The 15,501-nt window shown below is 33.1% G+C and overlaps 1 protein-coding gene across 3 annotated transcripts; it reads left to right on the top strand.

Annotated features, from left to right (window-relative positions):
• Nucleotides 1–4: 4 nt before the first annotated feature.
• On the top strand, nucleotides 5–11,637 carry LOC138181217 (protein Cep78 homolog). 3 transcript variants are annotated; one of them, XM_069115917.1, is made up of 5 exons: nucleotides 5–6,197; nucleotides 6,951–9,744; nucleotides 9,949–10,139; nucleotides 10,486–10,866; nucleotides 10,956–11,637. In XM_069115917.1, exons 3-5 carry the CDS (start codon nucleotides 10,038–10,040, stop codon nucleotides 11,496–11,498), a joined length of 1,026 nt encoding a protein of 341 aa, XP_068972018.1. In that variant the 5' UTR covers nucleotides 5–6,197; nucleotides 6,951–9,744; nucleotides 9,949–10,037; the 3' UTR covers nucleotides 11,499–11,637. The 3 variants fall into 3 exon arrangements, with proteins under 3 accessions (XP_068972018.1, XP_068972019.1, XP_068972017.1); XM_069115918.1 differs by having other exon boundaries at nucleotides 5–7,315; nucleotides 7,456–9,744; XM_069115916.1 differs by having other exon boundaries at nucleotides 5–9,744.
• Nucleotides 11,638–15,501: the final 3,864 nt, after the last annotated feature.

The following is a 15,501-nucleotide window of genomic DNA, read 5'->3' as shown; positions in this document are numbered from 1 at the left end:
GAATTACCAGGCGTAAAGATTCATAGATTTTAAGAAATTACTATAGATATTTTCGTATAGCTCTTTATGGCATTAACATAATATAACGTTGTAGATTATTTGAAAGAAATATTGCTAAGATGAAGTTATTCGAAAGATCAAGAAATTGATAAGTTCTTAAGAGTAAAATTACGTGATACGTAGGAAAATAAGTTGTATCGCTTAAGAAAATTAGCTAGTAACACAGATAAATTAGATTAAAAATGAGAATAAGCTAGCAAAATTACTGAGATATTATAAGTAGAATACTTTAGTAATATTACTCATATGAAATCAAGAGTCAGCAACATAACTTAATTACTTTAAAGAATTTAAACATTGTACCGTTTTTCAAAAATTCAAAAATTATCCTAATATGAATTAAAAGATTAGTATAAGTCGCATAGTAAAATTAACGTAAATCATTTAATATAGATCGTCGAAAAAGATAATGTTTCAATGAAGTATCAATCTTTTATAAATCTTTTACTCAATACACACCGCTGAACAAAATTTCGAAGCAAGTTGGAATTCTCAAACGAGCTACTCACGACGAATGTATTATAACAATATTATAACATTCTTTGCAAAATTACAAATTCATTTCTATTGAATTAATATTATACGCAAACACGATTCCTTGCACAAACCGATATTCCACATTCATCAATGTTCCAACACCTAATTTTAGTGAAAACTTCAATTTAACTGGAAAAACTCGAAATACTCACTAGCACGAGAAACAGAAACTGAAAATTACCATCAGCCAGCTTTATTCGTAGCCCAACTAACAAACTGAAAGAGTCATTTTGTCTGACACTGAACCGGACGACACGAAAGCCAGCTTGAGAATCACAGACACGCGCTTTCAATCGCTGACATTCTTCTCTTTATCTTATCACACAAGCCTGTAGTCTACAGGCTGTGGAGATCACCAATTCCAAAAATTCCTACATCCAAAACTCGCTCAAACAACAAATTCACGTCACAAACTCCACCCGATTTCGGTTTATTTCACGATCGTAATTTCTTCGACCATCCTAAACAACGTTTGATCGACGTAACCGCGAGGATTACATCGCGTTACTAAACACGTAAACACGTCATCTGTGCACGAGAAAATTTACGTTTTGCTTGCTTGAGAGTCGGAGAGAGAAAGAGAGGAAGAGATAGATGGAATTTAATCTAAATCTCGGACAACACGTTAAGAATTAAAAATTTCGAAGAAAAGTAACGACAATAGGCTGTCAATGAACGATATATCCGCTTGGACGTAGACCAAATTGAGAAATCATCGAGTTTGTCAATCGATAGTTCGGTCCCGATCGAGATCGTGTTTCAACATTGGCTCGAAGCTTCCCAGAGACATTTAGACCTCGAGGCCGCACATTCCTCGTCAACCATCCGATATTTATTGCTGTCTGTTTGTTCCCACTCGTGAGTAATTAATGTCAACTTTCAGCTTTCTGATTCGAAACATCTCCAAAAGTTTTATTCTCCAAAATCAGAATTATTGATCGACGACGAAATATTTTTTATTAAATTCCTTGTTTCCCCCTATTTTGTTCCAAGTTGCTCACAATATTTTAAAAGTTCCGTAAATTAAAAGTTCCATTACAAGTACACGAGAAAACAGTACACAGTGAGGATTGATTGATGGACGACTAGACGAATCACGTTTTCATCGACGATTTTTCAACCACGATCGACCGATCCATTGTTAGGCGACACAGTATCCAGAGATGTGCACGAAGTTTTAATAAAGCTAGGCCCAGTTGTGTAGACTGCATGGTGGCCTCGAATCCACTGACTAAAGTTCGCGATTCCACGAGGACAATGTGAGCTGAAGAGGCCACAGGTCGGGATGCCTCAGCCCCTCTTCTTCTTGAGCACGTAGCCAAATTATTTTGTTTGCTCTGTGGTACTGCGTCGACGCCAGGGGATCTCTTCTTTTCTTTAAGGGCACGTTCGCACTACGTGACATATGATTTATTCGTTTATTAGAGTTTGTTTTGATAAGCAAAAAAAAATATCTGTTACGAAATTTTTGGTAAATATCTTTTCGAGATAAAATTGATCGGTGACAGATTACATTTTTATAAGGAAAGGAAAGGATATTATTTATAGGTTTCTTCGTAGGCTTCAAATTAATATAACTGCAAAGTATTTCTTGGTAAATATCCTTTAAAGATAAAATTGATAGTTTGTAAGGACCTTTATAAGGATGTTTCACGTGACAAACGATTCTTTAGCTTTCTTGGTAGGTTTAAGTTTACTATAACCAGATGATGTTAAAATTGATAAGATTAAAATTAAGATTAAGATTACCATTCTTCGATAACAAGATAAAATTGATCGATGTCTAAGTTTATCCTCATAAGGATGTTTCATGTAAAAGAGAATTTTTTTAATTTAGATTTCTCGGCAGATTTAAAGTTGGTGTAACTAGATGTTTTTAATTGATACATCCCTGATAGTTCATATCTTCGTAAGAATGTTTTATGATAAAGAGTACTTTTTTCGATAGATTCGTTGATAGGGTTGAAGTTGAACTAAGTAGAAATTTTAGAAAGGTGTATATATATGTAGGTTGAATTAGGTAGAATTAGCGAGATAATGCTTGAAACATTAGCAATTAAATCTATAAATAAAGTCCATAACTACTATGATACTAACTATGATAGTTTCCCACAAAATAATATCGTTTAGGGAAATTAATGATTAGAATGTTAAAAAGATAAATGTACGCCCATTAACGAAATTAATTGCGGCAACATCTTGAAGAGCAACATGAACCATTAGCAAAGATTAATCGCAGAAAGTAACGTAGTTTTCCTAACAAAATTAATGGATACAGTGTTTTGGAAGCTATCGCGGATTATTTAGTTAGAATAGTTGAAAACACTAGAGGTAGAATTCGATGTGAAATATTTTTAGCGTCTTACTGAGAAAGAGGATTCTAAGAGGACTCTAAGAGTAATAGCAAAAAAGATCGTGTATCTTAAAAAGTTTATTAATCATTCAGAAAATAGAAAACAAATATTTTAATTTTATTTTCTATAGCTTCTAAAATGAATCACGAACGATTAAATGACACTATAGAGACAATAGACATGATTAATTAAGATGCATACAGTTAGACAATGAAATTATCTTACGTATGATATTTAATAATTCATAGCTTGATCGTATTTTACTGGATTGAGAAGATACTAATGATATTTTTGACGAATCGATAGATACAACACGGATAGAATAATAATAGGTACAGTGGCATGAGATAGTGTATGATAGGTTTGCAGCACGATAGCGAGTGTCACGTTATGAAACACTGAACAGAATCTCCTTGAAAACATCATTCGATTTGAAAGGCTAATATTGCACACTGTCTGAATAGTAAACAGCAATTGCACTCGTGACCTGTTTGGTTTTGCAGAAGTTCAAAACGCAGTGTAGAGATAAAAAAAAGCTGGATTGGTTTAATACGAACTTTTAAAATGCAAAACCCTTTAACCTGTTGTTTGGGTGTTTATTAATGCAGCTTTTTATATTAATACTATTTGTTTAAGAAGGTTATAGAAAGGTGAAGAAAGTGTTGGTACGAAGTAGAAAATATAAAATAGCACCAAATAGAATTAATATATATATATGTATAATCTCTGCATGTAAAAAAGAATTTAATAGAAAATAAGAAGATATAGTTATAAGAGAGAAAGTGAGTGTTTCGTCCGAGATCTGTTAGTATGGACTCCTCAGTAAGGCTCACCTAACAGATCTATACCTTAGGCACAATGAGAGAAGGGAGAAAGAGATATAGTTATAATATATACGAAATATAAAATTAAGTACTGATATCTAAAATATAAAATGAACTGTCTATTTCGAAAGATTCGAAGCATCTACCGGAAGAATATATAGAAAATCGTTTCATGAAATAACAACATAATGTCTCTCCCAAAGACAGAAAAATAATAGTAAGATATAAATTGTATTAGAAAGATCTCGAGCTGGATGGAATCTTCGAATCTAAATGGAAAAGAAAGTAAAACAAAGATTCGTTAAATTTCGTAAGATTGTTAAATTTTAAGTATTCGTCAAAAGAGAGTACAGCAATTTATTTTAGATATAAAATAATAACACGATATATCTTCGCACAAACGTAAAATATTTAATAGGATACAGGTTGTCAAAATGTGAAAGGTCATAAACTGATAGATCCATTTCAAAATGCATCTAGAAAATCCTTTTCCCATAAAGATGGATAAATTGTGGGATACAGACAAGTCAAAATTACAAAATTAAAGATCCATTTCAAAATCTATCTAATAAAGTTGTCAGTATTATTTTATAAATTAATAACACGATATCTTCCCGTGGAAAAATACAAAAATTAGTAGGATATAAGTTGAACTGTTTGAAATTGAAACTCTAGATTGCACAAAAATTTATATGTTTAAACAAAGAGGACTATAGAAAAAGAAATTACATGCTCGGCTACAATCAAAGAAACTTAGCGAGTATCTAGAATTTGAGTGTGACAAATAATAAGATTCGATAATTGTTATTATGAATTTACCCAGCGGTAGTACAAAGCGATTATTTGTCTAGGGGCGCTTTAGTTTCCTTGGCGGAAATTATCTTTGCCTGTGACCTCACTGTAATGCGTTTATATCTAATTGTTTTGCTCGTTGCACCTTCGTTGTGGAACTGTATCTTGCACATGGCGTTTAAATTAATACACCTTTCCAGATGACTATACGCGACTGAAGTAAATATTCGTTCTGAAAGATTTGGGATCGTCAATATTCAAATAAAATCCTTCGCTGCTTGTTACTCTTTCTCTTACTGTTAATTTAAACATTAAAAAATTTCGCCCTCTTCGTCCGAAATTTTGGAAAATCTGGACCCATGGAAAAGATTAAGTTTTACGTTAATTGAAGTGTTTGAAGTTTGAATATTGAAAAGGATTATTAAAGTGGTTAAGGTTAAAAAGTGGGATAAAAGATAATGAAAAAAGTGATGAACCTGCACAAAGTAAAATATTAATTAAATATATTTAGAGTTTGACACTGCGGTATTACAATTTTAATGAAAATACGAAAAGTAACAGAAAAAAAAAAAGTACATTGAAGATATTAAGAAATATGATAAACAAGGACGTACCTTCTTGCGTTTAATCGAATAGTCGCAGAATAGGAGTATAAATTAATCTGTGGTTAAAAAGTGTACATTGGATTTATTAATTAAGGGCTTTTATTTGTGAATAATCGTTGCGCAGTTAATTGATAATTATTATAATCTAAATGAACTTATTTACGTAAAATTATTATAATACTTAAAACAAGAAAGTTAAAGTAAGAATAAATTATAGAACTAAATTGCTTCATCTAAATGAAGAGAAATTAAGAATTACAGCTTTTAAAAATAAGTTATATGTGTCTTAAAATATTTAAAAAATATCCTATTGTACTTCTTATGAATAATAGTAGCCATCAGAAATCGAGAATACGACGATGGTTAGCACTCCAAGATTAATACAAGCAAACAACTATGAAGATTAACAATGGAGGTACGAGAATATTAATGAAAAATTTAAATGTTCGATATATTTTTAAAATACAATAAAAGTAATAAACGAAATAAAAGTAATTTCTCGTTATTAACCTCTGTATTTGCTGTGTTTCCACATTTAACACTCAATTTATTAATCTCAATTTTATTTTCCCATAAATACAAAAACCTAATTGTTTATTTATTTATAAACATTATCTTTTATTTTTACTTAAAAAACGATTTTAATAAAATAAAAGTGTAATTTAAAAACCAACGAAAACAAATTCGAGAGGCGAAATTGCTGAAATGTTCGAAGGATAAAGATTAATCTGCAGAAAGGAATTATTATTACAAAATTTACTCTAAATTAACGACGACGAGGACAACGATGATGACGACGACGACGTTATTTAGAATTTACAAAAGAAGAGCAGGCCAGTCAATTTTTGATCTTCGTAATTAAAAAAAAAAGGATAAACTGGAAATGTAATTAGTCATATCCGCATTAAGGTGAATCATACCAACATTGAGGAACATATCGTAATAATGCTAATGATGGACATGTAATTAGTTAAATATATAATGCTTACCAATGGCAATGAATGTTTGCTCTTCCAATACTAACCGTAAGTTCAATTAAATATATTACCTTTCTTTTTATTTTTTTTTATACGTGGGGCAATCCTGACGGACACCTTGCCGCTTTTCTGGGAAGCGGCAGGGTAGTGTCGGACTTACCGATTACAACCGCCGGGTGGCCTACCTAACGCCCAACAGGAGTGTTCCGGGACCGAATTCAAATTGCTGCCGGAGCACTCCTGCGTCTTCTCCCATTCCGAGGGAGCCATTCCTCCCATTCGGTCAAGTTTGAGCATTGAGAGGGACCATACCTCTCAATGCTATCCCCTGGGTCGTCGTGTAAGTCCGATGTACAGGACCCGGGAACAAACGATTCCCTCGATATGAGTCAGCGTACTCCGACCCTGGTCCCACTGATATTCAGTAGCAAGCTACGTAAGGCGTTGGCTGCTGCAGTCACTTTGGGGACCAAGTGCTTGAAGTGCGGCCTGAACGTCCATTGATTGTCGATGGTGAGGCCCAGATTTTCATCTGAAGTCCCACTTCGACATCCTGTCCGTTTATATCCAAACACAGGCCGGGCGGAGGAGCCTCCCTATGCCGCCAGTCGTAAAACCAAGTAGACTCCGACTTGGCTGGGGACATGCTGAGGCCCAGCCTGAATTAAATGTGTTACCTATCTATTATTTACTTATCTATCTTTCTACTATCTCTTGTTAAAACTTACTATGTGTTAACCAAATTCATTATATGTAACCGATATTTGATAGAGGTATACATTACTAATTCTAACTTCGCAGGATATCTTAACAATAATTAAATTCTAAGAGATAATTCTAAGAGTAACTACTCCTATGTTGGATGCAGTTAATGCGGTCATTGCAGTAAGAATATTTAACATAAGAGTAAATTAACGGTAAAAAATACGAGTAACTCTGGGTGAAGAGATTAAGTGATAAAACGATAAAATGGAACTGATAGAGTGCTGTTATAAATTTCTTCAAATAAATTAAATAAAAAAAAAAAAAGAAAAAATAGAGAGAAGAAAAGAAACATAAGATAATATACGAAATTCTATAAGTGTAAGTCTGTATACTCCCATCTATGTTGAAATAAAGTAGAAAATAATTTAATTTAATGTAACTCAACCATAAAGTAATTGAAGGTATGTATACGCTAAAATGTTCTGTATCACATAGCACATAGTTCAACTGTAATCATTAATTAAAAGATGAAATGCACGAATGGCATAATAATGGGAATCATTATTTTGCTCCGTTCCCTTAGAATCTTTTAATGTTCCAGGAACAATTCAAATTTTTCCAGCGACACGAAGTTGCGAACGACGAACAAAAGCTAATAGTCAGATGTTCGATATATTTCGAAAACTGCAGTTTCTTTTTTTTAATGAACCTTCAACGAGAAATATTTATAATCCAACTTTTTTTTTTTTAATTATTCAGTGATATGTCCAGGCATTTTGTCGGTCAGTAAGTTCCGTACAATGATAAATCAAGAAGTGATTGACGATCGTGTATCTTGACATTATGCAAAATAGCAGAGAAGTGAGAAGAATCAATCATGGGCATTTTGCTTGGTTATACAAGGTTCGTTAATTCACTTGAGTCATTTGTAATTTCTGTTACCATCGTTTTTCTAAATCTTAAATTAAAATCATAATTACAATTTCAACGATATAATTTAATTACAAGCAAATATACGAAAGATCAAAGAAATAGGAATAAAAATGTATAGAAAAAAGTAAAACAAAATTTCAACTGGCCTAACGTAAGAAAATTATTTAACACTTTTATAGACTTTAGAATTTTAATAAACTTATTCTTCAGAAACGCTAATAATTTGATTATCCAAGGATAATAATTTAATTTAACGCCCCCGTAAAAGAGAGTTATATTTCACACGGTACAAACAGAATTTTTTAACAAGGTCCTATGTCAAGAAAAGTGCGTTAAACCATTACCCGCTGTACAAGCATATTTACCAGAGGGTTGTCTACGATTCTGCGTGGATCGCGTGGCTCTGAAAGATTGGTCCCCGATACTGAAAAGCATCGCCGAGAGTCGAAATCTGTCGAAAATCAATATCTATAGCCGAAGTCGTTGCAAACGAGTACGTGAGAAAGTGAATACGGAGGAGAAGCTTGAGAAATTATGGTATCTACCGTATAATTCTGAACGTCATGTCAGACAAATTTAACCGAACTTTGTAAGAAATGTAAAACTGGCAGTCACGAATCATACTTAAACAAAGTAAAAGTGGTATTACGTAAAGACAGATTGCTACTACGAAAAGACATAAAATTATCGTGTGGAAAATTATGAATAGTCCTAGAGGCTCGAATATTTCGAAATTTAATTAAGGTACTACGTCTAAATATTTTTCAATCAAATACTTTATGACAATTAAATTTGTAGAAATGTTCGATTTCGTTGTATCCCCAAGCTTAAATATCCCAAGGTACTTCATCTATATATCTTGCAATCAAACATTTTATGAGAATTAAATTTAGAGAAATGTCTGATTTCGTTGCATCCCCAAGCTTAAACTTCCTAAGCTTTGCTCTAACACTACAGTGTCGTCTTTCCACGTAGCACAAGTGTTCTGAAATTTTCCTGTTCTTCCTGTCCTAAAATTCAATTACTAAAACAATGAATTTTCAAGTGTTGAATTCTTCAATTTCTATATTATCAAAACGTTGAGCATAAATGTTCTCAAACTTTTCAATTCCAATTCATCTTATCTCAGGAATGATGAATAAAATAATTAAAAAATTCCAATTCAGAAATTCTTCAATTTTTATATTACTATAATAAAACTTGAAACCTTTTGAATTCAAACCTTTTTATCTCCAGACTAATTACGAAAACAATACAAAATTTCAGAAATTCTTCAGTTTCTACATTATTAGATCCTTAAGCACACCAAAAAGTCAAATTATATTGCTATAGAAATAAAAACATGATCTACATTGAACTTTTTCTATGCCTAAGATTGAAATTTCTACGCTTGAAGGATGAATATTTAATGCACAGCTAGTACGAAATTATTTTCGAGAGATATATTTTCCTTGCGGATATTACTGCCAGAAAGTTTAAGCTTGCAGGTCTGCATCTCCTGGACTGAATGGAAAGAGAGAAAAGAGAGATTTAAATGGAAAGGGAACGATCTAAAGGAATGTGGAACCAGAGGAGGGACAAAATGAAGGCCGGAAAAAGACAGGAGGAGAGGGATAAACGAAGGAAAAGGCCAGAATCTTCCAATATGAATAATATAGAGAAAGTTAGAATATAAACAAAAAAGAAAGACGTTGATACCCTAGACTGGCATTTGATGACACGTCCAGGCGATGCAAAGGAAAGGATCAAGCAAGGCCAGTCATCTATACTAACTTCCTGTTGCGCTGTCTCGTCGACTCCATCGCTGTTTGCGCGAGGGATTCTTCCGCCATCACCTCCATCACTCTCGATGGGATTCCGTTATCTCTCAAGTATCTCAACATCCTCTGTTGCGGTTTGAAGAACAACGAGAAGCTAATTAATCTATCTTTGACGAAGTGTCATATAGGAGACGTCGGTTAGTATCATTTTCCAACTTTTTAACACGTATTAATCATTGTTTTAATTTTTATATTACTATTTTTTCCTTAACTCAGTAGTATTCCAATGTTTTACTTTGAAAACACAAATTATATGCATTTTCTTTGGAGTCACTCTTGTGCTATTCGTTAACCTCTTACGAAATAATTTTAGTTATTGCCCACTTCTTTTGTTGATTCAGGTTGTGATTTGTTGTTGGGCTGTTTGAGGAACAATCCAAAATTGTGTGCATTAAATTTATCGTCCTGCCGGCTGTCGAACAGAAGTGCCATGTGTCTGTCCCTGTTCTTGAAGAGAAGGAAGGCAGATCTGTTGCAGAATGTTTGGGAACAGTCTTCTGTACAATCTCCGGAAGAAAATTCTGACAAGAAGGTGGTGATCAACTTTATTGTATATTATGAGAGACTATAGATACGTGTTTATATAACAAATCCAAATTATAATAACCGTAACTAGTAGACTGCAGATGTTTATGCATTTATGATGAAATTTCAAGATGTAACAACGTAGAGAATGCACATGATACACTGTAAGATATGTAAAATATCTAAAATACACTATTCGCTGTAATACTTGAAGTAAAAGTGAAAGAAATTTGTATACAGTTTCACAAAAAATGTAAATTTGCATAATTATCTGTAGACTACATTCAGGACGTGAATTATATTGTTCAAGATAACAGAATTGTATTGTAATTTATTGCACTCTTTTTCTTCAGCCCCAGGGATTGCACACGTTGATTCTGAACCAAAATCCAAAAATCGGGGACACCGGCGTGAGGCAGTTAGTTTATGCGTTAAAAAGCGACGTCTGGCTGAGATCGCTGAGTTTGAGGCGCTGTGGGATCAGTAAACACGGAGCAGAGACGATGATTCGTCTCTTACAAACCAACAGTAGAATTACGAAGTTAGATCTCACTGAAAATCGCATACCTATTAACACCTTACAAATGATACTGAGGATATTGAAGAGAAGGCGAGAGATGACTGAAAGTATAACGTCGAAGAAAAGATTTCGTATAGATATGAAACGAGACTTGATAAAAAATAGAATTCATGAACTTATAAAACAACGTAGAAGAAATTTACGAAATAGAACAGTAAGTTGTCGGTTTCCGCTTCTCTGTAATTTAAACAAAGTCCAAAAATATTGATATATCTAATAACTTGAAAATGTTAATTTGCCCAGGAAAGGCTCAACAAATATTCAACGCAGAAACGTCATTGGAAGAAGATCCATAGGTTGGAGATAAAAGTGAAACAGTCGAAGGAAATAGAAGTTCCGAAAGAGGATCGAAGTCGAAGGAAGAAACTTGGAGATTTGGAATCGCAGTTATGGAATCTAGTCGAGTCGAATTTCAAATTGAAGGAGGAACTATCGAGCAATAAAGCGTTGCTGGATACAGAAGCGCAACAAAGATCAAAAATGGAGGACGAGTTGCAAAAAGTGTCGCTTCGGTTAAACGACCTTAAAAGCAAAGTCGTTATGCTAGATTGTGTTTCCTCGAATGCTTGTAACGAAAGTCGTTTATTGAAGGGACTGAAGTACATTTTTGACAAATTGGAATCATTTTCGACGGCGAGGCAAAAGGATATAAACGAGGAAGTTCTTTTGAATCCTGTGGAGCCATTATGGTCATCGCCATTGACACAACAAATGGAGAATAGTTTCGTGAATTGCTTGCAACAGACTAATGTAGCTTTGTTCCCCGTTGAAAATATCATGATGTGAATTTCAGACGATAATTTTTGAAGATATATAACATACAAATTACTTTTATGAGGTCTATTTTAATAAAAGAAGCGTTTTATATCATTTTGAATTGTATTTTTACGGTGGTATTATAAGAATAAATGTTTGGTAAAGAGAACATGGCAATTTTTCTTACCTTTTCTTATCCTTCAGCTTTAATCCTCTCAATAATTTATCAAACCAATTAACAAACTTCAAATTTCAATTTAAGAATTTCCATTCTGTTCAAAAGTTTTCGTCGAGTACCATTCTTCTTAGATTCAGAATATAATTGCGAAGTAATAATGGTAAAATTATAAAAAGCAATTAGGAATGGGATAAATTCTTCTAATAAAATTAATATTTGTTAGTATTTGTAAAAAGGATAGAGTCATTATGTTTAGATATACCTGCAACTTCCAATACAATTGTATTAAAGTTTCCTGACAGTTTTAAGAATTCCTAATTTTCCGATAAACGGTACATAACGTTTTGTTCAGTCAGTCCAACACTAATGATTAGAACTAAATATAAGTATAACCATGAAAATGCAAATCATCGTCATGAAGGAAACATAGAATTGTTTATCGTTAGTAAGAGGATATAAGAAATTCTGTGATGTTTATACAAATTGAGCAATTCTGAAAATGATGTTCTTTACATCGATTAATGTTTAGGATATAAATGAAGGACCTGAGGTGGACCTGTATGTAATATATACGATTTCAAATGTTTTAAGCTTAGAGCGCAAATTTTAAAATTTTGCAATATTTCTCGCATGTTTGTGGTATAATATTGCGCATTATATCTTTATCTAATAGTTTAATATTATTTTGTTGAGAATTAATGAACATATATGTATATTGTCTGCGAGAAATGAAAATTTGTATTTTTGGATTAATTTCGTATTACTAAAAATTAACGGATAAGAGGATTGACGGTGATTAAATTTAAGCTGCCAGAATACGGATAATAACGGATCTGTATACTAGATCCTATCTTCTGTTAATCTCACTATTGTAATCTCCCTGTTATAATCTCTACAATAGCTCTCAGATTCGCTGGATTTGTGTTAAACGATTGTTTATTAACAACGTAAGTAATCGATGAAAACACAAAGAGACAAATGCAAAATTTACGTACTAAAATTTTCTTAAATTAAATTCATTCTCAACCTCTACTAGCGTAGCGTATATTATTAGCTTTTAATTTCATACAAATAAAAACAAGAAGAAAAGAAATAAAAACTCTCTCTTCCGATTCATCGTTTGTAGATAACAATGTAAAATTCAACAGGTTGCTTTTTTATCCAACACTATCCGCTTTACTCTTTTGAACTTTGCCTTAATTCGCAAAACATTTTTACATAAATCGCATTGACGCTCAACGAATAAACTATACTGATATCAGTTTTCGTTGTTACAAAATGAAATTTGCGACTTTTCGAGAACACTAGTAAAGTAAAGTAGATAAGGCAGGAATAGACAAACCGTTTGATGCACATCATTGAAGTAGATACAGTCAATACCTACACTCAACCAATGCCATGGTAACGAAGTAGGTAAGGTAGGTAAAGAAAGACGTAGGGATTAATAAAATATTGTAATAGCGGTGGATAAGGTAGAGATGCATGAAGGGTTAAATAAATAAACCGGAAAGATATATGAATAAAATAATCAGGAAATTCTATAATTATTTTACTAATCGATATCTCGCATTTTTGTGCTTTTCTTGTAACGTGGTTAATTACGAATGACTAGATTAACGTGTCACATTCGAAACGCGAAATACGAGATCAGGTTTCGATGAGATAAAAGCATTATCTTTCAGTGAGATAAGAGATCTACATCTATAATTTTGGATTATGCATATATTTAGTTCCACAAATAATACTAGAATGGTTAATAAAACCGCATGTTGGTCTCGTCAATATTAATCTATCGAAATGCATTGGAGATTAAGAATACAGAATTCACAACTGACCATCGCGCCGCGACTACGTCAAAATCAATTTTACAGACTCTATCTTCTCTATATAGACGGATAATTAAAAACAAACTCGATTCTCGATCGAACGCTTAAAACTTTAAAAATATAAGAAAGTTTGAAAATATAAAAATATATATATAAAACGTATAAAGAAAGTCAAATTTCGCAAGAAACGTTTCGCCCATCGAACGTAATAACCGGAATCTTTATTTTATAACGGAGAAGAGATCGTAGCGGCAAAGATGAGAGAAATTTCATTGTTCGGGCTCGCCGATTAATATAACCTAATTGATTAAGTCGAGTTCCGGTTCGATTACGCGCCGCAGAGATTAAAAAGGTACTCGTCCTCGACGAATTCCTTTCCTCGTGATTCCTGCAGCCGCGACGAATTATTTTTTCCTCCGAGTTCTCGCTCGGTCTCTTCGGCCCGCCTGTTTATTCTCAATTTACCACGGCAAGGTGGAAACGGTGGCACGAGTTTACCGTGCAATTTTCTATTCCCTCTTTTTACCCCTCTGCATTCTGTTCCCCTAGTTGCTCTACTCTCTTTGCGCATCCTCCGCAGCCATCCGTTCGTCACTCTCCATTATTTACTACTTCGAAACGTCGTAGACGCTTCTTTCCACTTCGCTGTGCCGGAAAAATTCCATCCCTTCCTCCACGTTCTGTATGAATCCTTCTGCGATTTCTTCTATTCATAAACGGGGAATCGACGAATTTCTGCACTCTAGAAATTCCGACGAAAGCGAAGTACGGTGGACGTGCGCTCGGTACGATTGATTTCGAGGAATTCAATGAATTAATCCAATACGATTGTAATTCGGGCTATTGAAACTTTTTTTCCTGGACAATATAGTTTCAATCCCTCATCCAATCCCTAAAGAAATATTTGATTTTATTTAACGCTAGAACTATTAAATGTGACAATGAAACATGTCAGATTTGTAGTTCTCGCAGTGACGAAAAACATTGATTTCGAAACGGAATTTACATATGTATTTGCTTTCATTGTATTATTTTCATTAGAATATCTATATAGAATATATTTGCGTATAATTTCAGCATATATCCTTTGCGTATCCATACACGAAAAGATTAATATCAGATTACGTTCTCTTCGATGCACTTCATTCGAAGTATTTTTCCATATAGTAAATAATTTACGAATTATTCGAAATCATCATGTTAAGAGATTCGTTTTGTATATATTACAATTTTATTCTATTGATTCTAAATTTTGATCTAAATCCTGATCGATGTCGCATTGATCGAATTTTAGTAAAGTACACAGGTGTATAAACACATTACACGCTAAATGTATAAATTAATACCAAATTAATGACCGAGGGCAATTCATACCATTTTCTTGCGAAATTAATATAACATGATCATAAATTATGTATTAATTAATTTGGCTACAGTGCTTGGAAACTAAATATGCAATTTTCTGCCTCTTTCCTTCTCACATGTACAATATGTATTGTCGATTCTAGATAGTACTACTTAAACGAAATTGTGACAGTTTAGTTTAATCGACTGAAATTCTCTTCTTTGACGCGTGTATCGAACATTAAATAATCCGAAAGTGAATTAATTAAACAATACAATATTCACAATATCTTCTATCTATAATTAAATGAATGATCTGCAAGTACGAAATAAATTAACCCTTTCACGTTCGACAGTCATAATGTTAGTGCATACACAACATTATACTTTAATAAATTATTAACTGACCAAACGATCGATATGTTCGTTTATCGCTAAAATTGGTCTCGAATTCTACGCAGACATTAAACACAGAGTGTGTTTTACCACAAACAGCTAATAGAGAAATATCTTTTCCATGGCTTAAAAAGAACGAAACAACACCAGGGAAACTAAGCGGGGATTTGTATATATTCGAGCGACACCCTATACTTAACATAGCTCATTTACCCGGACGTCTGTCCAAGAAATCCTGCCCTTTCTTTTTTTTTCAAACCAAGCACCCGCCACGTATCAATTACGAATT

Source organism: Bombus flavifrons, chromosome 6 (genome assembly GCF_040668555.2).
Source record: "Bombus flavifrons isolate JBK064 chromosome 6, iyBomFlav1_principal, whole genome shotgun sequence".
NCBI lineage: Eukaryota > Metazoa > Arthropoda > Insecta > Hymenoptera > Apidae > Bombus > Bombus flavifrons.
This window is presented reverse-complemented; position numbering and strand designations above follow the sequence as displayed.

Excerpts from the sequence above, each read along its gene's own strand:
- LOC138181217 (XM_069115917.1), top strand. The coding sequence starts at position 10,038 with ATGTGTCTGTCCCTGTTCTTGAAGAGAAGGAAGGCAGATCTGTTGCAG. Across the intron at positions 10,140-10,485 it reads AAGAAAATTCTGACAAGAAG|CCCCAGGGATTGCACACGTT; the intron begins GTGGTGATCAAC and ends CTTTTTCTTCAG. Across the intron at positions 10,867-10,955 it reads GAAATTTACGAAATAGAACA|GAAAGGCTCAACAAATATTC; the intron begins GTAAGTTGTCGG and ends TAATTTGCCCAG.